The 24857-nt window shown below is 35.5% G+C and overlaps 24 protein-coding genes across 24 annotated transcripts; 9 read left to right on the forward strand and 15 right to left on the reverse strand.

Annotated features, from left to right (window-relative positions):
• Nucleotides 1-89: 89 nt before the first annotated feature.
• Nucleotides 90-938, reverse strand: NEPG_01678 (uncharacterized protein; the record flags this gene model as incomplete). The annotated part of the gene is made up of 1 exon (XM_013204052.1): nucleotides 90-938. The coding sequence occupies one exon, from the start codon at nucleotides 936-938 to the stop codon at nucleotides 90-92; it is 849 nt and encodes a 282-aa protein (XP_013059506.1).
• A 485-nt stretch (nucleotides 939-1423) lies between these two features.
• NEPG_01679 (uncharacterized protein) lies at nucleotides 1424-1852 on the reverse strand (the record flags this gene model as incomplete). Its single annotated transcript, XM_013204053.1, has 1 exon — nucleotides 1424-1852. One exon carries the CDS (start codon nucleotides 1850-1852, stop codon nucleotides 1424-1426), a length of 429 nt encoding a protein of 142 aa, XP_013059507.1.
• Nucleotides 1853-1878: 26 nt separating this feature from the next.
• NEPG_01680 (uncharacterized protein) lies at nucleotides 1879-2796 on the reverse strand (the record flags this gene model as incomplete). The annotated part of the gene is made up of 1 exon (XM_013204054.1): nucleotides 1879-2796. The coding sequence occupies one exon, from the start codon at nucleotides 2794-2796 to the stop codon at nucleotides 1879-1881; it is 918 nt and encodes a 305-aa protein (XP_013059508.1).
• Nucleotides 2797-3152: 356 nt separating this feature from the next.
• NEPG_01681 (uncharacterized protein) lies at nucleotides 3153-3437 on the reverse strand (the record flags this gene model as incomplete). The annotated part of the gene is made up of 1 exon (XM_013204055.1): nucleotides 3153-3437. One exon carries the CDS (start codon nucleotides 3435-3437, stop codon nucleotides 3153-3155), a length of 285 nt encoding a protein of 94 aa, XP_013059509.1.
• A 289-nt stretch (nucleotides 3438-3726) lies between these two features.
• Nucleotides 3727-3960, reverse strand: NEPG_01682 (uncharacterized protein; the record flags this gene model as incomplete). The annotated part of the gene is made up of 1 exon (XM_013204056.1): nucleotides 3727-3960. The coding sequence occupies one exon, from the start codon at nucleotides 3958-3960 to the stop codon at nucleotides 3727-3729; it is 234 nt and encodes a 77-aa protein (XP_013059510.1).
• Nucleotides 3961-4458: 498 nt separating this feature from the next.
• NEPG_01683 (uncharacterized protein) lies at nucleotides 4459-4788 on the forward strand (the record flags this gene model as incomplete). The annotated part of the gene is made up of 1 exon (XM_013204057.1): nucleotides 4459-4788. One exon carries the CDS (start codon nucleotides 4459-4461, stop codon nucleotides 4630-4632), a length of 174 nt encoding a protein of 57 aa, XP_013059511.1. The 3' UTR covers nucleotides 4633-4788.
• Nucleotides 4789-5241: 453 nt separating this feature from the next.
• Nucleotides 5242-6204, reverse strand: NEPG_01684 (uncharacterized protein; the record flags this gene model as incomplete). Its single annotated transcript, XM_013204058.1, has 1 exon — nucleotides 5242-6204. One exon carries the CDS (start codon nucleotides 6202-6204, stop codon nucleotides 5242-5244), a length of 963 nt encoding a protein of 320 aa, XP_013059512.1.
• A 246-nt stretch (nucleotides 6205-6450) lies between these two features.
• On the reverse strand, nucleotides 6451-8592 carry NEPG_01685 (uncharacterized protein; the record flags this gene model as incomplete). Its single annotated transcript, XM_013204059.1, has 1 exon — nucleotides 6451-8592. One exon carries the CDS (start codon nucleotides 8590-8592, stop codon nucleotides 6499-6501), a length of 2094 nt encoding a protein of 697 aa, XP_013059513.1. The 3' UTR covers nucleotides 6451-6498.
• Nucleotides 8593-8690: 98 nt separating this feature from the next.
• On the reverse strand, nucleotides 8691-8915 carry NEPG_01686 (uncharacterized protein; the record flags this gene model as incomplete). Its single annotated transcript, XM_013204060.1, has 1 exon — nucleotides 8691-8915. The coding sequence occupies one exon, from the start codon at nucleotides 8913-8915 to the stop codon at nucleotides 8703-8705; it is 213 nt and encodes a 70-aa protein (XP_013059514.1). The 3' UTR covers nucleotides 8691-8702.
• A 725-nt stretch (nucleotides 8916-9640) lies between these two features.
• On the forward strand, nucleotides 9641-10264 carry NEPG_01687 (uncharacterized protein; the record flags this gene model as incomplete). Its single annotated transcript, XM_013204061.1, has 1 exon — nucleotides 9641-10264. One exon carries the CDS (start codon nucleotides 9641-9643, stop codon nucleotides 10256-10258), a length of 618 nt encoding a protein of 205 aa, XP_013059515.1. The 3' UTR covers nucleotides 10259-10264.
• Nucleotides 10265-10281: 17 nt separating this feature from the next.
• On the reverse strand, nucleotides 10282-11115 carry NEPG_01688 (ribosomal protein S4; the record flags this gene model as incomplete). The annotated part of the gene is made up of 1 exon (XM_013204062.1): nucleotides 10282-11115. The coding sequence occupies one exon, from the start codon at nucleotides 11113-11115 to the stop codon at nucleotides 10282-10284; it is 834 nt and encodes a 277-aa protein (XP_013059516.1).
• Nucleotides 11116-11144: 29 nt separating this feature from the next.
• Nucleotides 11145-11803, reverse strand: NEPG_01689 (dihydrofolate reductase; the record flags this gene model as incomplete). Its single annotated transcript, XM_013204063.1, has 1 exon — nucleotides 11145-11803. One exon carries the CDS (start codon nucleotides 11801-11803, stop codon nucleotides 11162-11164), a length of 642 nt encoding a protein of 213 aa, XP_013059517.1. The 3' UTR covers nucleotides 11145-11161.
• An 82-nt stretch (nucleotides 11804-11885) lies between these two features.
• NEPG_01690 (ubiquitin-conjugating enzyme type E2) lies at nucleotides 11886-12518 on the forward strand (the record flags this gene model as incomplete). Its single annotated transcript, XM_013204064.1, has 1 exon — nucleotides 11886-12518. The coding sequence occupies one exon, from the start codon at nucleotides 11886-11888 to the stop codon at nucleotides 12363-12365; it is 480 nt and encodes a 159-aa protein (XP_013059518.1). The 3' UTR covers nucleotides 12366-12518.
• On the reverse strand, nucleotides 12308-12535 carry NEPG_01691 (uncharacterized protein; the record flags this gene model as incomplete). The annotated part of the gene is made up of 1 exon (XM_013204065.1): nucleotides 12308-12535. One exon carries the CDS (start codon nucleotides 12533-12535, stop codon nucleotides 12308-12310), a length of 228 nt encoding a protein of 75 aa, XP_013059519.1.
• A 93-nt stretch (nucleotides 12536-12628) lies between these two features.
• Nucleotides 12629-13689, reverse strand: NEPG_01692 (uncharacterized protein). The gene has a single exon (XM_013204066.1). It carries the CDS (start codon nucleotides 13670-13672, stop codon nucleotides 12755-12757), a length of 918 nt encoding a protein of 305 aa, XP_013059520.1. The 5' UTR covers nucleotides 13673-13689; the 3' UTR covers nucleotides 12629-12754.
• Nucleotides 13690-13759: 70 nt separating this feature from the next.
• On the reverse strand, nucleotides 13760-14278 carry NEPG_01693 (uncharacterized protein; the record flags this gene model as incomplete). The annotated part of the gene is made up of 1 exon (XM_013204067.1): nucleotides 13760-14278. One exon carries the CDS (start codon nucleotides 14276-14278, stop codon nucleotides 13760-13762), a length of 519 nt encoding a protein of 172 aa, XP_013059521.1.
• A 47-nt stretch (nucleotides 14279-14325) lies between these two features.
• NEPG_01694 (uncharacterized protein) lies at nucleotides 14326-17118 on the forward strand (the record flags this gene model as incomplete). Its single annotated transcript, XM_013204068.1, has 1 exon — nucleotides 14326-17118. The coding sequence occupies one exon, from the start codon at nucleotides 14326-14328 to the stop codon at nucleotides 17032-17034; it is 2709 nt and encodes a 902-aa protein (XP_013059522.1). The 3' UTR covers nucleotides 17035-17118.
• On the reverse strand, nucleotides 17076-17445 carry NEPG_01695 (uncharacterized protein; the record flags this gene model as incomplete). Its single annotated transcript, XM_013204069.1, has 1 exon — nucleotides 17076-17445. One exon carries the CDS (start codon nucleotides 17443-17445, stop codon nucleotides 17164-17166), a length of 282 nt encoding a protein of 93 aa, XP_013059523.1. The 3' UTR covers nucleotides 17076-17163.
• A 201-nt stretch (nucleotides 17446-17646) lies between these two features.
• On the forward strand, nucleotides 17647-17997 carry NEPG_01696 (uncharacterized protein; the record flags this gene model as incomplete). Its single annotated transcript, XM_013204070.1, has 1 exon — nucleotides 17647-17997. One exon carries the CDS (start codon nucleotides 17647-17649, stop codon nucleotides 17995-17997), a length of 351 nt encoding a protein of 116 aa, XP_013059524.1.
• Nucleotides 17998-18054: 57 nt separating this feature from the next.
• On the reverse strand, nucleotides 18055-18634 carry NEPG_01697 (uncharacterized protein; the record flags this gene model as incomplete). The annotated part of the gene is made up of 1 exon (XM_013204071.1): nucleotides 18055-18634. The coding sequence occupies one exon, from the start codon at nucleotides 18632-18634 to the stop codon at nucleotides 18122-18124; it is 513 nt and encodes a 170-aa protein (XP_013059525.1). The 3' UTR covers nucleotides 18055-18121.
• A 40-nt stretch (nucleotides 18635-18674) lies between these two features.
• Nucleotides 18675-21450, forward strand: NEPG_01698 (uncharacterized protein; the record flags this gene model as incomplete). Its single annotated transcript, XM_013204072.1, has 1 exon — nucleotides 18675-21450. The coding sequence occupies one exon, from the start codon at nucleotides 18675-18677 to the stop codon at nucleotides 21396-21398; it is 2724 nt and encodes a 907-aa protein (XP_013059526.1). The 3' UTR covers nucleotides 21399-21450.
• Nucleotides 21451-22090: 640 nt separating this feature from the next.
• On the forward strand, nucleotides 22091-22809 carry NEPG_01699 (uncharacterized protein). Its single transcript, XM_013204073.1, has one exon. The coding sequence runs from the start codon at nucleotides 22285-22287 to the stop codon at nucleotides 22771-22773; it is 489 nt and encodes a 162-aa protein (XP_013059527.1). The 5' UTR covers nucleotides 22091-22284; the 3' UTR covers nucleotides 22774-22809.
• Nucleotides 22810-22981: 172 nt separating this feature from the next.
• Nucleotides 22982-23974, forward strand: NEPG_01700 (60s ribosomal protein l4; the record flags this gene model as incomplete). Its single annotated transcript, XM_013204074.1, has 1 exon — nucleotides 22982-23974. The coding sequence occupies one exon, from the start codon at nucleotides 22982-22984 to the stop codon at nucleotides 23972-23974; it is 993 nt and encodes a 330-aa protein (XP_013059528.1).
• Nucleotides 23975-24001: 27 nt separating this feature from the next.
• Nucleotides 24002-24711, forward strand: NEPG_01701 (uncharacterized protein; the record flags this gene model as incomplete). The annotated part of the gene is made up of 1 exon (XM_013204075.1): nucleotides 24002-24711. The coding sequence occupies one exon, from the start codon at nucleotides 24002-24004 to the stop codon at nucleotides 24659-24661; it is 660 nt and encodes a 219-aa protein (XP_013059529.1). The 3' UTR covers nucleotides 24662-24711.
• Between the last annotated feature and the right edge of the window lie 146 nt (nucleotides 24712-24857).

The following is a 24857-nucleotide window of genomic DNA, read 5'->3' on the forward strand; positions in this document are numbered from 1 at the left end:
AAATAGCGTATACTTAATCTTTACTTTGTCTGTCTTCCTTGCCACCTGTTTGTTTTTGGACTTAACCACGTCTACTATCTTTATTTCTTTTAAGTCTCTTTCTCTTTCAGCAAGTTTCTTCTCTTCCTTTGATAGTTTTTTTCCTTAGGTGCTGGGTCTTCTTCCTGCGGTTTATTTGATGACTTTTTCTTTGCCGCTGGACTTACTCCTAAGAACTGCTCCATCTTTTCGTCAGACAGAAACTCGTTATCGTTAATTTCTTCGCTTTCTTCTGATGCATCAGTGTATTCCTCACTATCGCAGGCGCATTCTTCAAAGAAATGCCCACATTCGTAGCACTTTTCTTCATCAGACACCTCTTCATGATCCTCTTCAGGCGATACGTACCCAATTAGCTCAACTTCACCCTTTCCTACAATGAATAGCTGTAGCTCCTCATCTTCAAAGGTTTCTAAAGAGATTTCTGCTGTTTCAATTCGGTTTGGCACAAGATTTGCCAGAGTTACCTCCTCTCCATTCACTAAAAGGCAGAGTGAAAGTCTTTCAGAGTCGCAGGAAGCTATTGACACCAGAGTGTACACAGTTGGGCCGGTGACTAAAACCTTTTCGTTTTCTTTAATTCGTAATGTAACTAAAGAAGTACTCCCGCAAGGACTTTTTTCATATTCACTTTCTAAATAAGAAATGTGTATTGCATTCTGCGTTGTAGTTGATAGCTTGAAATTCTCGCCTGGCTGAAGAATTGTATTTGCCACAATAGCTTCATTAACGCCCGGAACAAGTGTGCAAAGGATTGTTTTATTCCCATTGCCGTCCACAGCAATTAATGAAGTGGGCTCTTTAGATGAGTCCTTCTTTATCAAAGTGAACTCGTGGAGAAGTGTCTCTGCCGATGTTTTAAAGATTGTCTCTTCTAGTATTTCTATTCCTTTGTTCATTAGTAAATTTTTTAAATATCCATATTTATAAAGTCCGTTATTTCAGTGGAAACACACAGAAAATTCAATAAAACAAATGGATTATATCACAAAAACAGCAAATACCTTATATTTATCTATAAGAAATTGCTACTACACAACAAAAAACAGCTCTAACATCCAGATATAGCCCGAAATTATACTGAAATATTCCTATAGTAAAACTGTACAGAAAGTATTTTTACATAGAATTCATTTTACTATACACTGCAAAGAATAAATTGTTGGCATAAAATATCAATCAATCAATTAGATACATGCCCATAATTAATCAGAGGTCTATACAGAGAACTAAACGAATTAAACAGATAAAAACCACAAAATACTCTAAAACACAAAATGCCATCATCTTAAATATGCTTTCCTACTTTTATTTTCTTTCCAAAATAATTTAACCTGACTAATTCTAGCATAAAACACTTATTGCTTTGTTATTTGCTTTGTTTTTACCGGATAAATCTCTGTTTAATCTCTTTTATCTTTGTTTCTTTATAGTTTATTGTCTTGTTGAGATAGTACCTTTCCTCTTCTACTTTTAATCTTTCCTCCATCACAGTTAGCTCATTAAACGAGTCTTCTTCTGTGCAAAGAATTTTAGTTAAGCTATCAAGTGTCTCTGTCATGTCCTGTATATCCGGCACCCTATTTACACTGCTATATATTAAATCGTCATATGTTGGGGATATGAATATGTGGTATGGAATAAGTGAGTCATATGCATTTGTGACACTTGTGAATGGTTCGATCCTTGGGTTTAGCACTTTGTCTTGGTCCCTCTTAAGCGCCTTAAGAATAATATCTTTATTTAACGGCGGGGCCAATCCGTGTAAAATATTTTCTGCCGGAATACTTGTCTCATACACATTTTCATGCATAAATAAAAGTTTTAATTCCATTTTATTTAACAGTGGAATGAAAGATACTTTTCAGGATAGATAGAGCTTTCAGGAATCTCGGGAGGAGTATATTCACCGTACGATTCCTTTCCTCGGACTGAAATAGGCCTTATTATCTCGGTTGTTCCTTCTCCTTTTATTGTTACACTAATTACTATATTGTAAGAAATTGAAAAAAAGTCATTTCTAGATGTCTCAGAGGGAAGGGACTCATCAATCTGCAGATGCACAGCACCGTCCTTCTTTGTTGCCTTGCACGGAAACACCAGTTTAATCGGGTTTATCATATCTGTGAAGGAGTATAGGCTCATTTCCAAGTCGCATGATATTTTAGCTATATTCTCACCATTAGTGGTGGACATTTCTAGGGCATGCGTCTTTCCAGCATAAAGAACAGAATCGTGTTTTATTAATAGTTCAACCGATGAGTTTCCAAAGCACAGACAATTGTTTATTTGGTGTGTATAGTTAATCTTCTTAATGCTATCGGATGCTGACTCAATAAGATGGATTTCCTTGGTGTACTTGGCTACTGGCTTAAAAATTCCATATATTTTTACTTCACACTTGCTTATATACCTGTTTAAGGCATAAATATTTTTGTTCTGAGTTGCTTTCTTATACTCAATGGTAGCCCCTTCATCTGAAACAAGTCTAAAGCTAAATGGAAACTTGTGCACCCCAGGAAGCATCTTTCTGGCTTTGTCTCCATATATAATAAATCTGCCAAGATGTCTAATCGCTTTTTCATTTGAAATGGCTCTGTTTATATCTGCCACTCTAATTTCTGATTCTTTATCTATAGTAAGTATAATGCTCTCAATGGATACTACACTTGGTATCTGAAGGGAGATATATCCTGTGACTAAATCTCCTGCAGAATATGTTCTTTTATAGTAAAATATGCCAACTAAGCAAACCATCCTGTGCAGTATTCATCATGCTATATAGAGCCATTCAGCCAATAAGGCGATTGAAGCAGCAGCCAATAAAACCACAGAAGAATAAGCAAATAAGCGGCTAATGCCTATTTATAGATACATGCAAACAAAAATCCGGCACATAATGTATACACCTTAAATTAATTAATATAAAATTAGGTAATATTTCGTACTAAGTTGCACAATACTTTCGTAATATACCATGCGATATATAGCCAGTCAAATATTACAAATAAAATAAAATTACTGTCTTATATAGAGATACTTTATTATAGAGAATATACAGCGCTCTGTATAGTATTTACTGCTCTTCGAGATGCCTCAGATATATTGCACGTCTACTTTTTTATAAGTGAGTTTACAATATCAATTAATTCGTTTACATCTTCTTCCACATCCTCTTTATTTGTTGCTTTTTGGAAGATATCCGATGCTCTTTTATGTATATCCTTTTCTGTTTTTATTTCATCCTGCAGTTCCTCTGGAGATACCTCCTCCTTACTCTCCAGATACACAACTACTGATTCTAAATACTTCCCCAACTCCATAAGTATCTCTCTGTCTTCTTTCAGAAGAGCACTTCTTAGCTCTTTCTCTTTTTCTATAATTGCTTCTATATTCATGGGATATAATTTTAGTTTGCTATTTATTTTTTAACTTCTGGGGATATCATTGGCCTTGCCTGCCCCATAAACACGCATGCCCAAGAAAGAATTAAGCAGAATATGGATGTCCACACCGTAAACACAATAACTTCTTTTGTTGACTTATTCTTTATTCCTCACGTATGTATTTATAAATCGCAGAATAAGATAGCCAGAAACCATTCCCAAAGACGAAACTAGCAATACAACTCCCAGAGGTGGCCACTCGTGAATATTTAAAAACATTCCCAAATAAAATTTAATTTTACTAAAAGCAACAATCACAGTCAATTGGGCACTTACTTGTATTTCCTCCCCTTCCTATGTTTAATTCTTCATGTGTATATATTTTATATCCATCACAGGAGAAAATGTCTTGCTCAAGCTTGCCACTGCCTCTTACATCGTAATCCTTTTCTTTCTTTTTTTTGGATTTATTCTGTGATTTTTTGAGCTCTTCTCTATGCTTTGGTGAGAATATGTCATCTATTGTACTTGCCATAAAATATTTTGCTGGCAGAATATTTTTAACCTCTGATAAAATGCCAATTCATGCACAGCACAGTAGAACTTCTGAAGAATTTTAATATTATAAATTTACGTATTATAAATTACAGCTATAAATTATAGGTAGTTATACGCACTAAGGAGGAACTAAATGGGAGCAAATATAAACAAGCTTAACTCGTGTTCAATACCAAAGTATTTCTGCAGCATGCTGTTATTAGTGCTTTCTCTAATAAGTATCTAGCTTAAAGAACGACTGGTCTGTATTAAAAATAGAAAAGACCCAGCTATTGAATATTTTAAGGAGATTTAACCAACTGGCTTTTAAAGATAAAACTGTTCTGGGTATTAACCAATTATATACTGATTAGTAAATAGACCAATTAAGACATAAAACAAACCAATCTTATTTAGATAAGGGTGTTTCTGGAATAAGATCTATTATTTCCTCCTGATTTTGTAAAGTATAAAAGCAGAACTTACTATACAAAACATGGCAGAAGGAGCAGATGGAAGCAAGAAAAAGAAAATAATAATTGTAGCAGGCATAGTCGCTGCTTTGATAGTGGCAGGTGGTGTAATATTCTTTATATGTAAGGGTAAAGCCGGAGATCCTTCAAACGAAAATTCTCCATCGGGTGAACCGACCTCTAAACAAGGGAACTAAACGGAAAATGAAATTCTAGCTAAATAAAGTGTACTACAATATAACTTTTAGGCCATCTAGTTTACTTAAGAAATTCAATTATTTATCCGGCTATATAAATAGACAGTCACCCCCCTGATTAAATTATAGCCCAGGCCGCTTGCAGTCTATTCCCTCCAACAAAAAAGCACTTTATTTAGGATTATGCGTTGAATTATTCGTAATAAATATAGTTTCTTTGTAAATTGCATGTATTTTCAATTTTAATTTTTAAAAGAGATACTATAGAGGGTCTTCTTGAGCCCAGGCTCACCCTCAAATTCAAAAACATTTAGAAACAGGATTGCAATATGATTGCCCAATTATTTTATATAAAACTCCATACAAGTAATGTTTTATACTTAACAAATCACTTTAACCTAAAAATATAGTTATTTGTTACTTTTTTTTGTTGCAATTGGACCATTCGAAACACAAGATATAAATAGATCTGAAATTATCATTGTAAAATGGAGAAAAAAGGTAAGTTAATAGGAGGATGCATATCAATTATAATAGGAACAGCACTGGGGGCGATCTGCGTAGTGCACATGTGTCATATGTGGTTCTAAGTTTGTGCCTATGCTATAGTTATGATATGTGCCTGCTATGTTTTAATTTGGCTATAAATAAACTGTCACTAAAAGGCAACTTCTCACTTCTTTCGGTTCTTATATTTTTTGTACTTACACCATATGCTGCAAGCGTGCTTTCTTCAATTGGTACGCGGACTATGTGAGGATGCTTTTCTAGAACCTGCTGAATAACATTTTCATTTTCTTCTTCCTCAAATGTACACGTAGAGTAAATAAGTATTCCGTTCTCTTCCAGCAAGCTTATTCCATGGCTTAGAATGTTAATTTGAATCCTTGAGTAGTCTTTTGTAGGCGGCTTGTCTCCTTGCATATACTTAACTGTGCTAGTCTGTGAGCACTCTGGGTCTACAAGTATTCTATCATACTTTTGTGGGATATGCCTATGCCCTATTCTTCTAAGATTAGTGCTAGTATAATATGCTTTTTCTGGCGGGGTCTCTGATATTCCACCGCACCTGCACACACCCTCTTTGTTTCTTACCTTATCCAGCGATGCAGGTATGATTGGTGGACTAGTAAAACAAGACGTGTCTCCAAGCACAAGCCGTACATTTGGTACTTTATATTTCAACACAAGTGATTTAGCTATACTTAGCCTTGATCGTGAAATATCTATGCCAGTTATGGATCCTGTTTTCGTGCTGTTATTATAATTTGCACTGTCTAACAATAGTCCAGAATATACTAGTTTCATACCAGGGGCACAGCACATGTCAAGCACTTTAGATGATCTCTCTATCTCTAGCAAATTCACTGCTATTATAGACCATAGGGACATAGAGAGAATTTGCCTGTTTATATACTCTTCTGTATAAGATATTCTGTAATCACTTGGATATGAGAATATTTGATCTGTCACAGCATCGCAGTCAAATGAAAATGTATAATTATTAGAATTTTGAGTTTTTCTCCCTCTTGGGTTAACGACAAAACACTTTTTTCTTCCCTCTTCTTCCATTCAGAGTATACTTAAAAATAATGCCAAATATATAATTTCCAGTTAGGATGCTATACTGCACATTTTGCAATATAATATATGCTATTCTGCAATATTTATTAATTATATAATGAAATAGTTAGTTATATATAAATAAGAAATCATTAGCACCATAATATCCCACAGATTATTTACTGCACATAAACAATAATCCGAAATTCAGATTATTTCTTATATATTCTTAAATCCCCAAATAGACAGCCTTGCTATCAAAATATATCTTTATTTTTAGGAATATTAACTTAGGAACACCAACTATTTAACGCGAGCAATTGATCTGGCCAGATTTACAGACTCTGAAATACTTTCATATACGCTGTCTGGCGCTTTAAAGCCCTTTATATTACTGGTTATTGTGGGAGTCGACTCGCCAGAGTTAAATATTGCAGATACATTCCCCATTTGGCCAGTCTTTCCTTTTCGTATCATAAACTGAATCGAGAGCTCTTTTTCCGTGTAGTATATCTCATACGGAACAGACACACCAAGCTTCTTAACCTCTTTCTCAATCGATGCCATTTTAAGGACATATCGAATGATCATTGGAATGCTTTCTACGATTAAATCCATTGCCACTAGGCTCTTTCCGATTGACAAAGCAATAAACTCTTTAAAAATGCTTTTCACTTTTGTTTCTGCATAGACGTCTACAATGGTCACTCCATCATATATAATTGTAATTACAATATCACAGACAGAAAATAGAAGTCTGCTGTGAGAGATCTCAAGTATTTTCACCCCCAGTATAACTTCCATCCTCTGCACGGCCACTTTAATCTGCTCTAAGTCATCTTTCTGCACCTCTTCCACAAGAAGACTTTCTTGCAGGTTTTGTATTTCTGCCTTTTCATTCTCTATTAGCTGTGAGATTTCTTCGTTTTTTTGCTTTATACATGCCAGTTCTGCTGATTTTGTTTCTAGGCAGTCTTTTAGCGCGACTTCATCCTTTTTATTCTGCTCCACTTCTGCCACAAATTCATTTACTTCCTCCTGCGTAAGTGTGCCTATTTTTAGAAGAATCTCTTTCATCGATCTTTCTTTCTTTTCTAGGTCTATTAGATTTGTTTTTTGGATTTCCTCTTTCATTTTTTCAATCTTTTCTGCCAACTCTGCCTTTTCCTTTTCAAACCCCGCATAAATTCTTTCTGTTTCTTCTAGGAACTCTCTTTCCACGCCAAGTCTTTTCCTGTGCCAGTGAGACTTTCCCTCCTTTCTTGCATCTGATTTCATTTGGCGCAGCTTTGAGAGAAGAGTGTTCCTGTCAATTGATGAGAGACCTGTACAATCTACCTCTCTTTCAATTACTTCTGTTTCCTCTCGGGCCTTTTCTATTTCAGCAGAAAGCTTTGAAGATAGTGCATTTTGTGTGTCAATTCTTCTTTGCATGAATTCTTTGTAGTAGATTACATCAGCAGGTTCTACCTTATTTCGTATTTTAGACAAAGTCTCCCTTCTGTTGCCAAGAGATAAGTTGTCTAAAAATCTTATCCCAGTTTCTGCTAGTATTTCACGTATTTTTTTAGTCTCCTCTTTCTTCGTAGTCTCATATTTACTAAGAACCTCTTCAACATTCACTGTATCATACACCAAAGTATTATTATCCGCAGCACACACAATCTCTGATAGCATGTCACTTAAGATGTCATCTCTATCCCCATCCAAAGAGTATTCTGCATTGTTGTAACACTCACTCACTGGAATGTGCTCATATGCATCTTTACTTGGTGAAAGTGGCTCTAATATTTCCTCAAGCCTAATACCGCCCTCCTCTTCAGCATTAGCTAAAGATAATACAGACTTATCTCTTTTTTCATTTACTGGGCTGAGTGCACTCCCCTGGCTCTGTTGAGTATTATTATAACCACTAACAGGTTCATTCGATGCCCTGTTCTGCACAGTGCTATATTGCGCATTCCTTTCTGGGCTTGCAGTGCATGCTGCAGACTCCTTCTCTGCAAGATGAATATTACAAATTGTTTGCTCCATAGTCCTCTCCCTGTCAACAGGACACATGCTCATTCGCCTTTCTTCCAAAGTCTCCTCTGAGTCATCCATAATAAAGTTCTCCTCCTTCTCTTCGCATAAAGGAAGGGTTTCATTTTGTAAAAGCTCTTCTTCCATCAAATTGTCATCCAGCGAAAGCTCCATCGACATTTTGTTTGGAACTTCCATGCTCATTCCCATTGAGCTGCTTTCTGATTTACTGGTTTCATCTTTCACCTGAGAATATACAATCTGAGGTTCAAGCGCAAAGCTCACCCTCCGTACAGACGGCCTTCTCTCCTCCATCTCTGCAGGCGGCTGTTCATCCATTTGGAAGTATTGGTCTATTTCTTTAGACTTTTTCATATTTTCAATTTCGCATTTTAATTTATGTAAATCTCACCCAAATTCAAAAGCTTCAATCATTACACATGCACTTAAACCACATATAAACCTATTCATTTTCTAGTCTTTATTTATAATATACATCCTAATAATTCGTTTAGCCAAAGAAGCTCTACTTTTGGAGCTATGTCTACTTTTGAAGAAGTGCTTTTATTTTCGCCTTCTTTCTTTTCACAGGAGCCAGCAATGGTTTTTGAAGAAAACTCTAATGTGTCGGGGTCTTTGTTCTCCTTATCCCATACATCTCTGAATTCCTCTGAGAACGATAATCTTGGCGCGCGCATTCAATAGTTTCTTTTCAGAGTATTTATAACAAATTATTGGCGGGTATTTTACCGCCACTAATCACCATTCAGTATGCAACAGTGCACGCACAAACCAAAGAGTATACACACCACACATACTATTTCATAGATGTTTGCATGCGCGCGTATAGACCACACCAAGCTCAACAATAATTACACCGAGCGCTTTCTCATCCACCACAAGTATATACATTTGCTGCACACAGAATAACCCGAACTAGAGTATAAGAATGTACCTCACCCGAAGGCAGTTCTTACTTGCTAATAAAAGAACTCTAACTAAGATCATAAACAAATCATAGAACTCTGTACACAAACCATTACTACTAATAAGACAATAGTAATCTTTATTCAGTTCTTCCTGTCTATATTTAGTAGTGAGCGCCCAAATACTTATATAAATTCTAAGTATATCGATTAAAACGCTCTCTTAATTATATCTGAATCGTTATACCAAAACAAAATTTCCAATTTAGATTTATCTATAGCCTGAAAGTACTAGTCTAAGTGCCTGCTGATAAATATATATAACAATTAAATTATTTCTATTAACAGATACATCCACGCATGCTCGGCTATCTAGAAATGTATTTATATAGAATTCACACATGGCATTCACAAGAATTATAATTTTAGCTGAATTTCAATGGAAATAAAATTCGCAGTGTATTTTAGTGGTGCTGCGAAATATTTTATTTATTCGCATGGCAAGTGAATACGAAGATGAATTAGAGTTCTTCTCTTTCTTTCCAGCAGACTTTCACATGGAGCTGTACCAAGGAATGAGTAAAATAATTGTAGGCTCACTGGGCAGCGCAGAGAATATCCGAGGAAGAATGGATCGAATAGAGACGGCGCTGCAGAAGAACATGTTAATATTTGAGAGGTTTACTTTGCGAAATATCTTTACTTTCCCAGAAGACTTTGTATATAATAGAAAGGAGTCCTCTATTGATCCAATTCCCTCAGAAGACTTAAAAGAAAAGATTCTTTCACTAGCAATAAAAAAGGCAGAGGTGTCTGCTGTGAAGGAGGGGATAGAGCAAAAGACTCGAGTAAATTTGGAAATGCTACAGAAGTGCAAGAGCCTGCAAAGCATACCATCGCTCTCTCCAGTACTTGATGGGCTGTCTGAGCTAAACCAGCTAATGCGGAGTACTCGGGACATCAAGAACAAGTATATCCAAGGACACACTGGACAGAAACAAAAAACTACGAAAAAAGAGCTAGAAGATGAGATTCGAAAGAATGAGTGCGAGGATCTTGAAAGACGGATTCCTCTTGCAATACTAAGCACACTTGACAAATCACTTTCATTATAAATAAACTATGAAGATTTTATTGTTTACTCTTCATCACTCTCCTCAACAGAGTTTTCTTCCTCGAAGTCTTCTTCTTCTTTGAACTCACCATAGACCATATTACTGTCCATCATGGCATTGGTTCTGATACCTCTTTCCTTTGGAAGAGTGATTAAAGACTCACCTGCATTTCCAATAACCATAAGATTGTCTGTTCTTGTGGTGTACATTCTACCATTTAAGTCCTCCAGAATGGAAATAGAGAATCCACTGATGTGCACTTTAATCTCACGAATAATTCCAACACATCCCAAGTTCTTTCCTCTAAAGGCATATGCAGTCTTTCCAACCTCAAGAGAGTAGAAGCCCTGTACTTCGCCAGACTCTAAGTCGAATTTAATGCTGTCTCCGATCTTGATGCTTGGGTCTGCATACTTAATGGTTCTTCCGTCGTTGGTGTGCAGAGTAAGAATACTTCTTCCTTCAAGCCTCTTGCTAAGTACTTTGCAAAGTTTGAACTTTGCCTCTTCCTTGGTAATTGGCTGCAGACAGAACTTCTTGTTTACGTTGTATAATAATCTGTAGTTCTCATGAATCTTGTCAAAGCTCACTACATCCATAACTCCTGCTGGGTACTTTGGGTCCTTTCTTACCTTTCCATCCACCTTCACAAGTCTGTCATTTAAAATGTGTAATACTTCTTTAGTGTTCTGGGCAAAGCTCAGCTTTCTTCTAACTATTAAGCACAGAGGAAGGCATTCTCTTAGCTTGTGTGGTCCACATCTTGGCCTTGGGGCGAATGTACCTCCTAACTTGTCAAGTATCCATGAGTTTGGGGCATTCAGTCTCTTTAAATGTTTTCGTGGTCCGTTTACCATTTTTCAAGGGTATAAAAATTAAAAGATATTTTATGCGTTTTATTTTTCACTGCGTATCTTGAATAATCCTTCCCTTCAAGAAAGAATAGCAAACATTATTCTCACAAACAGTATTTCTCATGTCAATAACGCTTCCATCTGTTCTTGTGTAAACCCACTCTTTCTTCTCTTTTTCTTGGATTTTTTTAATATTAATATCTTCTGTATGCAGTTTTAACTCTTTCTTTACCTCTTCTGTTATATCAATTAGACCGCTTCTATCTATCAAATCCAAAGGAAAGAATGCGTCTCCACTGTATTCTTTGTATATTTCTGTTAAGTATACCGTGCAATTGTATCTTTTAATTGCTTCATAGTATACTGCGTTGCCACCAAATACAATTGGTTCTAGCTCTAGTTCTTTGCATAAAGAAACTGCTGCATCTAATGAACTCTTAAAATACACTTTATAATTAGAACCGAATATTGGATTTTTCATTTGTGATGTAAGCACAATTGTTGTTCTGTTGGGAAGGGGCCTTCCTATTGATTCAAATGTGGATCTACCCATAATTATGCCAGTTGGCGATTTGGTTGTTATATATTTCATAAATTGAAAGTCTGTTTTGAGAGTTGGCCATGGTAGTTTTCCATTTGCGCCAATTACTCCCGTTTTCTCGGAGTATGCTGAAAGAATTGTCAGATTCATAGTGCAAAAATAAACCAATTCTAATTTTAAATAGCGAACCATTCAAGATAAGCTTTTTATTTACAAAACAACAGGAACAAGCATGAATAGACTGAGAACAGAAGTGAAGAAACTATTAAAGAAAAACTATCCAGTAGAGTATGAAGACTCTTCTGCTGGCTCATCCTTCTACGTAATAATCAAAGGGCCCCCTGGTACTCCATTTTCCCAGGGAAAGTATAAAATACGCATATTCCTTCCAAAGGACTTCCCATTTAAGTCTCCATCAATTGGGTTTGTTACTAAAGTATTCCATCCGAACATTGATGAAAGCAGTGGAAGCGTTTGCTTGGATGTGCTAAATCAAGTTTGGTCGCCTCTTTATGATGTTTTAAATATTATTGAAACATTCCTTCCACAGCTATTGGCGTACCCAAACCCAGATGACCCACTGAACATTGAGGCAGGAAAGCTATACAGAGAAAATATAGAGGCGTATGAAAAGAAAGTGTGTGAATATGTAAATCAATATGCAAAAGAAGATGACTTGCATGATGCAGACTTATTGGAAGAAATTGTATAAAATATGCAATTTACAGGAGAGAAAAGAGAAAGAGTGAAAGGCGTATTTGATGCACTTTCCTCAATAGTAGATGAGACCTTGTATATAGGTCCAATCGAATTCATACAGACAGAGTTGTATATAATTAAGCGCCAGGACTTTTTATCAGATGAGCTGTAGAATAAATTCATGCAAAGTCTTTTCGTTCTATTATTTATTTTAGTATTTTTACAGATTAGCTACATAACCCGAAATTTTAAGAACAGCTTTAAATGCATCAGTTAGATTAGCATGGCTAATACCAGTCGCTTAAACATACTTGTCCAGTCATTCCAGAATGCCATCCCTATTATAGTAATGTATCTAGGTGGCATTCATTTTTCTATTATCATAGTATGCATGTACATTTCTTATGCACTGTGCATTATTTTGCCAGTTATGTATTTGTATACAGGTTTTATCTGAACTATTTCTTCTATTGAAGCGACTCTTTTTGTTTTTATCATTATATCAATGTCATTCTTTAATTCTTCTATAGTCTTTAAATTCATTAGAAGAGTTATCTGATATTTACGATGAATATAGATTGTCTCTCGTGTAACAGGTATATCCTGCAGGTGTACACCTATTCTCTGCATGTTCGGTATTTTTAAGTGCGGCCTTTTTTTACTTCCATACTTATACACAGAGTATATAGACAGCCCGTGTGGATCACAGTCAAATAGTCCATATATTCTAACACTAGAAAGCACACCAAGAAACATAAGTGTATTAGTGCAAGGATACCCCTTCCCAGTAATAATTAATACTTTACCTACTTTATTTTCTATATTCTCTATCTCCTGTATAATATCATTAAAAATTGCCTCTTTTTCTACAACAATCACCACACTAGCACCAGTCACTACTCTCTCGCCAGGTCTTACACGAGGTATAACAGAAGTATTCTTCATTATTATTTCTTCTGCTTCTTTAACTATTTTACACTCTCCATATAGCAATCCCTTGTACCCAGAAATTATATTTAAAGTTATATTCAGCCGCTTTTCTATGTCTCCTAATATTTTAATTACTTTCTTTTGTTCTTTAAATAATCTTTTGCACCGGTAAAATACCTCGCGCACCGTCATCTCCTTGCTTTCATTGAGCAAAACATAGTACACATTAAGTAGATATACTGCATACTGCATATTCATTTGCGAAGTAAGAATTTCTTCTGTGATATTTAAGATGTCATCATATATCACAGAACTATACGAGCACTCCTTATACTTTAATAAAAATTCGCTCTTCTCTCTAATTATTCCAGCAATCCTTGACACTTTCATATTATATAAAATATATTGTCTTTTTATTAATATTTATTAGCTAATCACTTTAACATATCGAGAAATTATTCTAAAATTATCCCGAAATTATTTCATATGCGATTTAATTACTTCTATTATTTTAATAAGAGCGGCGTCTTGTTTCGACTTTAATATATTATATTCTTCTATTGGGATGTGCGAAGATGACGGTATGCACTTAATAACCTCGTCATCGATTAAAAATATATTATTTACTGGCACACCCACTAGATTTGAAATAACGCTTAAATCCTTTCCTCTTTTAAATGGATGTCCTTCTATTTTTGTAGAGTGTGCATGATATAATTTATAAAGAGATTTTGTCATTCCTTTCTTTTCAACAGCATTCATTAAATGTATTCCATTATGCTCCATGGCAGTTGTCCATAAAACATACTCAATGGCATTGCTGTGCAAGTACTCTATTAATTTGTCTAAATGGGGTCTTACGTATATAAGATCCCCCATTCCTGGAATAATTCCATCTGGTTCCATTAAATTCAGAATTTCTCCCTTGTTCTCTTTTACTCTTGTTAAGAGTGTTCCGTTTAGGTCAAACACAAATATCTTTCTGTCTGCAGACATCTTACAAATATTAAAAATATTTTAGACTCAAATATTTTCGGGAGATTATGGTTTATTTGAGTTGGCTGTCGAAGACTCCAAAAATAGACGAGATAAGTGGATTTGAAGAGTACATCAGAAGAGAAAAGGAAGAGTCTGTCCGCATAATGAAAAGGCGGCTGAAAAGAGGAAAAAACAGTGATAGGCAGATAGCAGAGGATACACTAGGTTTAGCAAACAAATTATATGTAAAAGGCGATTTTTCTGCTGCAATTAGCAAAATAAAAGAAGCGCTTACTTATCACAGCACCAGTGATAATGCCTATTACTTACTGGGCGTAATATATGAAGAACAGGAAGAGACAGAAAAGGCATTTAATGCATTTTTAATTGCTGCTAGCATAAAAAGAAGTGACATAACTCTTTGGAGAAAATTGTATGACTACAAAAAAAGAGAGAACGATTTGGAGTACCAAGTATATATTCTTAAAAAAATTAAGAAATTAAAAACAAGCACAGAAACGCTACAAGACCTTTTAACGATATATAAAAAACAAAATAACCTTGAAAAAGTATTTGAGACTAAAGCAGAGATGATGGGACCAGAGTTTCCTGCTGAGGTTATTTTTGAAGTATTAAGTAATGTGCGCCTACTTAAGAACAGAAGTAGAATTATTGAGATAATTAGTAGAGCATTGGATAAAGAAAAAACCTTTTCTTTACTTTCTGACGGGTTTATAATTGGATATATTGACTTATTATTTGTTGAGAGTAAGTATCATTTGCTTTCACAGTTGAACAATTCACTGGTTTATTGCAGGAAGAGTGTGGTGTGTATTCGGTCACAGATTATTCTGTTTTTTTCTGTTATATTCTCTGAGATTATAAATAGATGCCAGTCTTGTGCTGGGCATAATTTGTGCACATGCAGAGACATAGCAGACATCGATGCCTCACATAACATTCTTATTGAGACAACTAAAAAAACTTCGATAATTAACGTAAACTTTGATGTAAATGTGATTTCTGATCCTATCCATCTCTCGCTGACAGGATATTTAGTGGATATTCTTATTAAAATGAGAAAGTATAAACTATCTGTTAAACTGCTTATAATGATAGACAAGTGTGCAGATTCTTACTTGGCAAGAGAGGAATATACGGATGAAATAGGGCTAGTAAAGGATAGGGTTATAGCTGAAAGCATAAATATTAAAAAAAGAATAGGACTAGTGTATGATAAGCTAAGAGACTATGACAAGAGCATCATGCATTATAAACAAATTCTTAGTACAAAGTATTCAGAATCACTGCAGAGTGTGCTGGAAGAAGTAAAGATGAGAATATCTGAGATATATAAGAAAATAGGAAATATTGACTTGGCGCTGGAGTACGCCCTGCAAATACAGACCAGTACAATTACTGAAGGAATTCAAAGAGACGGTTTGTTATTTTATAAAGAAATTGACTGCATGCGAATGCGGTCCTTGATGTATAAAGCCATGCACATATATGAAGAGCAAAACATACACGACCAGTCAGTTAGAAAATACTTTATAAGTTCAGCACAGGAGCTAGTCATGTTTCTATTAAAAAACACATTTGTATTTGCTCCAAAGAAAAAGAAAAGAAATCTACTAGAAAGTGACCATATCCCAGAAGAGCAACTAATTGGGGTGAAAGAGTTTGAGACTGATTACGAGCTACTTCATGAGATAAATGGACTGGGGAAAGTGTTTACAAATGAGTTGTCAGAAGAAGTAATCCTTGGTAAGAAAATCTACTTTGATGTAATATCTTCTCTTCTTGGGGGCCTGACTGTGAAAGAGTGGTCTACAGTTATACGCAGATACATCACAGCACTATACTATGATGGATCATACGACCTCTCAATTCTTCTTCTTAGAAAGGCTCTTACATCCCCAGCACTTCGCAGCTTATTTGAAGAGTATACTGGGCTCTTGTGGCTTCTGGTCAGAGTATCAAAAGATGCCAAGGATATTGAGTCTATGCACTGGGGGATTACAAATATAATCAGATATTATGCCCATAGAAATAGCGTAGACTCCGTATCCTTCTATTATATGTGCTACTTTTTGATCAGCCAGATTCCTAAATTTCACAGAAAGTCAGAGTACTACAAGTTCCAGAAGAATGTTCAGAGGAATCTCCGGCGAAAGAATCTTTCCCGTAAGAAGAGCACTCAAGACATTCTTACAATTATGTGCTTTTCATATATGCCTAGCTTTATATACACTTATACAGCAGAAAGACTTGAAAAAAATGTGGAAGGCTCTGTGCACCCGTATAAAGACATGCCGCTAATTGATATAACCAGAGCTATTGCTCTTTCTTCTCTTTTTCTTACACACGCATCCAGCAGAAAAGTAGTGGACAGAGACAGATACATAAAAAAAGGCATAAAAATCCTAAAGGATCATGTATTACTCTTTAAGTCCGTATATAGGCACCAACAGAATGCAGTTCGCACAGATGTCGAGAATGGCTTAATTATATACACAGTAAATATAACTAAAAATGGATTACAAGACATAACATATACAGAGGACAATCCAACAGAAAAGCTCGGTCTTTTACTATATAACCTTGGAAGGGCCTTCCACCAGTACAAGCTATACGGTCTGGCAGAGCTATACTACATAGAGTCGGTAAAGCACACCACAAACAAAGAGCTCTTAATACTTCTACAGATAAACACGTCCCTTCTTGGTAAGCAACTAAAGGTACAAATAGGGCCAGCGGCACTCAATGCATAAGTTTTTATATAGACTCACTGAGTATAACTTTTTATTTCTAGTGCCGGATACTCCGCTATCCTCTATGCTTAATTTAATAATTATCACACATTTGTTCATATGTTTTATTCTTCTGCTATATTAGTCTATTTATTCTTTATCTTTGTATAAGTCTCTAAGCATTTTTTTCTTTTTTCTAAGGGCCATTCGGGCACTTCTATTTGCTGTGAGCACCTTTTGTGTCTCTTCGTCTCTTTTGAGTATTTCTGCTCTTAACGCTCTTCTCTGGTCTCTGATTTCAGCTCTTTTATTCCACGTGTCTGTATGTCTGTTTTTCTTTATTTCTTCCTTTCTCTTTCTTTCCTCAATGTCTATATCGCTTTTAGTTCTCTCAACTTTTCGGCGGGTTGCGCACTCTCTCTGCTTTGCCATGGTATTTAATTATTTAAAATTTTTATATCCCTGCTATTTAGTGTTGCTCTTCTGATTATTCACTGGTGCGTTAAAAATAGCATACAGCAAAAAGGCGAAGATCATTTCAGTCTCTTCTTCTACATTTTCATATTAACTTCTTAATTACGCCATGTTTTATATGACACGGATACATATTTATAATACAAAAATATTTTAGCCATGGACTCTCTTGAGCACGACTTGCGAACAAGCATTGCCGCACTTGATGAAGTGGTTCAGCGAATTAGCACAGTAAACCAAATTGTGGAAAATATAAAAGAATTTCAGCGCATAAATGCACCAGAAAGGACAGAAACAATTGAAGAATACTATCTTTCCGAAATAAACAAGTGGATTTTAGCGACCGACAAAAAGAATGCAGAATTGGAAAAGAAGGAAAAGCATTTGCTAAGCACCCAGACAAAATACTTGGCAGCACTAAAAAAGCTGAAAGATTTAGAAAACAAAATACAGAATACAACAGAGAAGTACAATTACTGCAAGAGTCAGATTGAAAAATTACAAAAATGATTTATACTTGTTTTAGGAAACAATCCTTTCAGTTATAAAATAAAAATAATTATATGAACGGTTTATTTTTATTTTACTTGGAATAATACAGAAACATGTTTACTTCCAAATATGGCAATTCCACTTAGAATATTTTACCAAGAGCATTACAATCCATGCCTTTAAGGTCTTTACACTCTATAAAATTTTTGTTTTGCTTATCGTATACTTTAAATACATCGTCAATTCCTGCTTGAATCTCTTCTGATTTTTCATCCTTTGGGTATAGATTACTGGCTATCTCCTCCAGATCTCTTCTAGTAACTCTTCCATTTGTGGATATTAAATTAAAGAAAAATCGTACTTTTTCCTCATTTGTTGAATATTTACTGAATATTGTAACAGCAGACACAAATCCATTAAAATCGATTTTCCCCTCTTCATCGCATATCTTTCGGGCCACTTTCTCGCCAAGTGGGTTTATGCTTATCTCAGGAATGCAAAGTAGCTGATCTACAAATATTCTTCCGATTTCTTCCTTGTCTAAGTCTTTGAATCGCTTGTACAGAAGCTTTATCTGCTTGGGCGGCAGGCGGCATCCTGTCTGCTTTACTGCTTTAATGTCTTCTTTTGTCAGTCCACTAAACACTGTCCCCATGGGCTATTAATATTTAAAATTTAATTGCCCATGCCATTGAATGTTAGTAGGAAAGGGAGATAGGTATATATATAGACCAATTACACTGCCAAATGGAATAAGAGTACTGCTATCACATGATCCAGCCGCTGATAAGGCAGCGGTTGCGATGTCTGTGAAAGTTGGCAGTTATTCTGATCCAATTGAGCACATGGGCATGGCACACTTTCTTGAGCACATGCTGTTTATGGGGACAGAGGAGTACCCTGATGAAAATGCATATATGGAATATATTCACATGAATGGGGGAAACAGCAATGCAAACACTGCGGACGAGGTAACAAATTATTTCTATGACATAGACCCTGTACGGCTAAGAAAAAGTATGGAAATGTTTAGTGGGTTCTTTAAGTCTCCTTTGATACGAGAAGATGCGCTGACAAGAGAGCTGCAGGCTGTGAACAGTGAATATAGTGTTAATATCCTGGCAGAGATCTGGAGGAGGTATCACTTGTTCACGCTTATTGCAAAGAAGGACTCGCCCACTGGCAAGTTTAACATAGGATCATCTGAAACGCTCGCTTCAACCACTAGAGAGGACTTAATGAATTTCTGGAAGTGCTTTTATCGGCCGGAAAGAATGTGCCTGGCCGTACACGGAAGCGAGCCTTTGGACGTGCTGGAGAAATGGGTAAATGAGTGCTTTTCAGACATTAAGCCATATGAAGCTGAGTATTCATGGAGCGACAAAATGTATCTGCCTCCAATCTGCCAGAAAAAGGGTGATTTAGACTATCGTGTGTTTAACGAGGAGGTAGAGAACAAGGTGATTCTATACCGGCCTGCTGTGAATCTTAACACAGAGCATTGTACAATGACTATTAGTATAGTGCTTCCTGAGTCTATCACAAATTACCGAAATAAAACATGCGTGTACATTGATGAACTATTAAATGGAACCGGGCACTCTGGCCTGGTTGGTACGCTTCTTAAAGAGGGAATAGCAACAAAAATGACAGCTTGTTTGGATGAAACTTCTATAAACACGACAATTCAGATAGTTATTGAGCTGGTAGATGACAATAGATCACAAATATCTGTTATACGAGATTTGGTGCACCATTATCTGGAAATGATCAAAACCAATGCAACTAGTGAGCTATACAATGTGTTTAAAACCATTAGTGAAAAGGAATTTGATGCAAATGAGTCAATTGAGCCTCTTGAGCTAGTTGAGCATGCAACAAAAACCATGCAGTTTTACCCTACTGAGGAGTTTCTGCGGCATGAGCATATATGGGATGGGTTTAATAAAGAAGAGTTTGACCAGATAATAGGCATCATGCTAGACAAAAGCAAGTGGGTAATTATGTACCAGGCTAAGAATGTGCATGATCCAGAAAACATAATTGTGGATAAGTTCTATGGAATTAACTATCTAATTGATGTTATTCCAGAAGAGAATGTACAGCTGCTTAGTGAGCTAAAAAGTAAGATAGAGTGGTCTTTCAATGTGCCAGAAGAAAAGGATCTGTCTGAGGCAAGAAAAGACAGTGTGTCAGTTAGTCTAGGGTGTATTCCTAAGAACATACCAGAATATCCGGATGAAGCGGCAGCAATTATGTGCAAGGACATATGTCAGCAAGGGTGCTCTGGGTATTTGGTACACAATCCAAAATATAGAAAAAATGCAGAGATAAAGCTTATTTTGGAGACAGATGAGCATTTGGCAGATGAAAAGACGTATGCAGCAGCAATTGGGTATTTCAGGGCCTTTGTTAAGATATTCAATGAGAAGTATAAATTTGGCATGATGGCATCTATTGTTACATTAGGAACATGTGAGTCTGTGTACGGATTCGGTGTTAAATTCAACGGTACGCCTGTAATTATTGAGGATCTGGTTGAAAGATTCTTTAACGAATACACTGCCAGAGACACCCAGCTATTCAGCTTAGCAAAAGAATCTGCACTCTCTTGCTTTTTACACGAGGCCAGGCAGTCTCCATATAAAAGCACTGTAGCAGGAATTAGCTACTTAGCTGGGTATCCAAAATTTGACGTGTATAAACTTATGCAGGCGGCTAAAGAGCTTCTTCCAGATGATCTTGTTGTTATAAGCAAAGCTCAGGTGAAAGTACTTGGGGTGGGAAATATAACAGAAAAAGAGTTTGAGCATATAATAGCCCGTATAGGTAAGTACATTACATTTGCACCGCACGAATTCTCATTTACACCAAAGGAGGAGAAACTACTTCTGCCTACTGTTGACCTGCAGAATATTGCAGTTACAATTGTGCACCGAGTGGTTTTAGACAGCCTTCTGCAGTCTATAGCCACTGGTGTACTTCTAGCACAGATATTCTCTGAAAAGTTCTTTGATGAGCTAAGAACAAAGGAAGAGTATGGATACATTGTGTTTATGTCGTATAAAATATGCATGAAAAAAGTTTATGTGCACTTTACAGTTCAAAGCACCCGAACTCTTGATAATGTAACTGCAAGAATAGAAGAATTTATTGGGCTTGTGGAAAGCCGACTTGCCGCTATATCTGATGATGAGTATACAACCCACAAGAATAGTGCTATACTAGCCATTAAAGAGGAGGCCATTAATTTGGAAGATTACTCTCAAGAGCTATTCCGATATTGGCAGGATATGGGATTCAATTTAGAAAACAAAGAGATTATTTCTAAAGAAATTCAAAAAATATCAAAAGAAAACATAACAGAATATTCTAAGAATATGTCAAATCGCATAATAATACAGGCAACAAAGCCCTAATTGTAGTTTTGTGTGTGCTTTAAATACTTTAGAATAAATCTGCATATACTGCTCTAGTTACTAATTAAAAATATTTATCTCTCATAAATGAACTTTCGTATTATAATATACTCAATTCTAGCCGTGTCCTTAATGGACTAAAAATGTTTTATGTGTATTCTGAACTTGGGCTTCTTTGTTCTAATTTGCCTATATTATGATAATTATGTATAATACCTTCTAATATAACAATCTAAACCCCAGACTATTTATGCTAGATCAGTCCACTACTTCTTAAAGCATGCATAAATATCCATTGCTTGCCATAATAACCCAAATAAACTCAATTCTACACTAAATATTCCATAGAATTCACTATAAAATAATTTATATTGTGCATTCTAGCTTTGGATTATATTCATAGGCTTATTATTTGTGAACTATGGATAATTTATGCCTTACATTATTAGTCTATTCTTTAGTTCCCCTCTAATAGTGTATTCAATAGCAAATTGATATATTTTTATAATATAACCCTAATTGTATTGTTGTTATTTCCTAATTAAGCAATCTTTTCAATAGGACGCACCAATATACAGTCTAATAGTAAATTTTCCATAAAACAGAAGAATCTATTTTTACTAGATTTTATTCTAAAATTAATTCCTGTATATAATAAAAAACACACTCTTTCTAAACTACTCAATGATAAACATTTTTAATCCACCAGACACTGACATAAATTTTGATGCTATGCCACACACTCTAGTAAATACTGAATATACACTAGCCAATCCATCTTCAATGATAATCAATCTGGCTTAAAAAGGGTATTTCTATCGCATTAATACTTATAGGAATTTTCTCGGGTTATACATTTTTAACTCTGTTATACAATGCAAATGATATGCTGTTTGTGCCTGTGATTTGCTTGTGTTTGTCATTTGTGCTTATGATACTCATTCCTTCTAGTCATCCCAAAGAAAATAGAGAAATTCACACAGAAAAAGAATCCATTTCTATTTTAGTTCTTATATTCTTATTAATACCTTGTGTATGCATTAACATACCAGAAATGTTCTTTGTATTAACAAATCACCTATCCACAACGAACGAGTACTTCATAATACTTTTAAACCATGCTGTGTTTTATATTCTTTCACTTTTACATATTCCTAATGAATTTAATACTCTTCTAAGAATATTACCTTCTATATTTGCCTTATTGGTAATAACCGAATATAAACTATTCTCTCTTTATCAAGTAAAAATATTCAAATACAAAATAACAATATCCAGTGCTCTAGCTACTTTGACAGCATGCATATCATTGATTTACTATGTAACTACAATTTATCTGCCGGATATATCTAAAGTATCTTATGTATATAACTAATGGCTGGTCTTATTTCTACAATAAAATTATTTACCGTTATATTTCATTTTTCTATAATTGGAATCGTTTGTGGCATTTTGATTGGATGACCTATCTGCTATTTAGCTGTTGCAGGGGTATAAATATTTTACTTCTTTAATAATTTTATTCCGACCAACTGTCTCTGAAAATATTTATAATTTTATTTTTCTTTTTAGAGACAAGGGCAATGATACAAAATCAAGTAGAGTGCTATGAAATAGACGGAAACACAATATATAAAAAGGTAGACTTACCAAAAGTATTCTCCATTCCAGTGAGAAGTGACTTAGTATGCGTTGTTCACGATATGGTAAAGAGAAACACCAGACAGCCATATGCAGTTGATCCAATGGCCGGTATGAGACATTCTGCCCACTCCTGGGGAACTGGAAGAGCGCTTGCTAGAGTGCCTCGTGTATCCGGTGGTGGTACACAGAGAGCTGGACAGGGAGCCTTTGCCAACTTCTGTAGAAAGGGTAGAATGGCCAGTCCTACTACTGTTTTAAGAAGATGGTTCAGAAAGACTACTAAGAACACAAGAAGGCATGCCGCAGCAATGGCAGTTGCAGCAACTGCATCTCCTGCCCTGGTTGAAAGCAGAGGACATATTATTTCTCAGTTGAAGAGCATACCAATTGTTATTTCCAATGAGATAGAGTCTTTAAAGAGAACTAAGCAAGCTCTTGAACTTATAAACAACTTCTCGCTTACAGAAGAAATTGAAAGAGTAAAAAACAGCAAAGCCATAAGAGCAGGAAAGGGTAAAGCAAGAAACAGAAGATGGGTCTTAAGAAGAGGAGTTCTTGTCATTTACAAAGAGGATAAAGGAATTACCAAAGCATTTAGAAACATCAGAGGAATAGACTTAATGCCAGTTGACCAATTAGATCTTTTAAAGCTTGCACCTGGTGGTCACCTTGGAAGACTTGTTGTATGGACAGAGGGAGCTTTTGAGAGATTAAGAGAGCTCTTTGGAGATGATGGAAGAGTTGCTGTTAAAGAAGGATACAACTTACCAGAGTCTAAGATTAGTTGCCCAGATGTTAAAGTCTTACTGAAGTCTCAAGAAGTACAGGCCCTCTTTGACAAGAAGCCATGCTTGAAGCTTGGAAAGACAAAGGCAGACCCAAGTGTGGTGGCATCAATTAACCCATACTTTGAACTTTTCAACACGGTTTAAATAAACTATCATTTAACAAAATTATTTATGGGGGAGAGAAGACACACCCGCGTTACTTTAGTTAAAATTCCAAGAATTCTTGAAGAGTATCTTGAAGAGTATTCAGAGCCTGTAGAAATAGGGCATATAGAAGAAAGAGGTACTTCTAATGTCCTAAAAATTAGCACACAGCTAGGCCCACAGAACTTTCCCAGAGAGTGGATAATTGAACCACTTGAGGCTAAGACAGGGGTATTTACATTTGTTCAGAAGCCACACGGCGCATTCATTGATGGAGTAATTACAGATGAGGTGTATGCTAAGCCTAAAATAACTCCAGAATATTTGAAGTATAAGAGAGAAAGAAGCGCCGTATTAAATGTAAAGAAAGACGTAAAGTCAGTTGACAGTCTAAAGGAAGGAATCCGCATGGAGAGGTACGGTGCAACTGAATATGACATTATGGCTAGAAAAAGAAAGAAAATGCTTATGGAAAAGAAAAGAGAAAGGCTTTCCAAGACAGAAGTCATGGATATTATATTCCGAGCATTTGAAGAATACCCGTATTGGTCTGTTAAAGACTTAGCAGATCGATCTGGACAGCCCTTAGCATATATCCAGGAATTACTTCCGGACATTGCTGTTCTTAATAAAAAAACGCATAGAAATATGTATGAGCTAAAACCAGAATATAAGAATAATAGTTAGGCTATTAGTCATGTGTTATAACAGCTATATAACTCGGAATTGAAATAAAAGGCAATGCTCTTATACAACATTGAAAATTATACTTTAGTAAAAATCTATAGAATATATTCTTTTACTAAAATATAGCATACTCTACTTTTATTTAAAATACACAAACCTAACATATTATACCTTTAATGGCTATTGTATTCAGGAA

Source organism: Nematocida parisii (genome assembly GCF_000250985.1).
Source record: "Nematocida parisii ERTm1 unplaced genomic scaffold supercont1.4, whole genome shotgun sequence".
Lineage (NCBI taxonomy): Eukaryota > Fungi > Microsporidia > Nematocida > Nematocida parisii.

What these genes read in the sequence shown, in the direction of transcription:
- NEPG_01692 (XM_013204066.1), bottom strand. Translation starts at nt 13,672, where the DNA reads ATGAAAGTGTCAAGGATTGCTGGAATAATTAGAGAGAAGAGCGAATTT.
- NEPG_01699 (XM_013204073.1), top strand. Translation starts at nt 22,285, where the DNA reads ATGCTGTTTGTGCCTGTGATTTGCTTGTGTTTGTCATTTGTGCTTATG.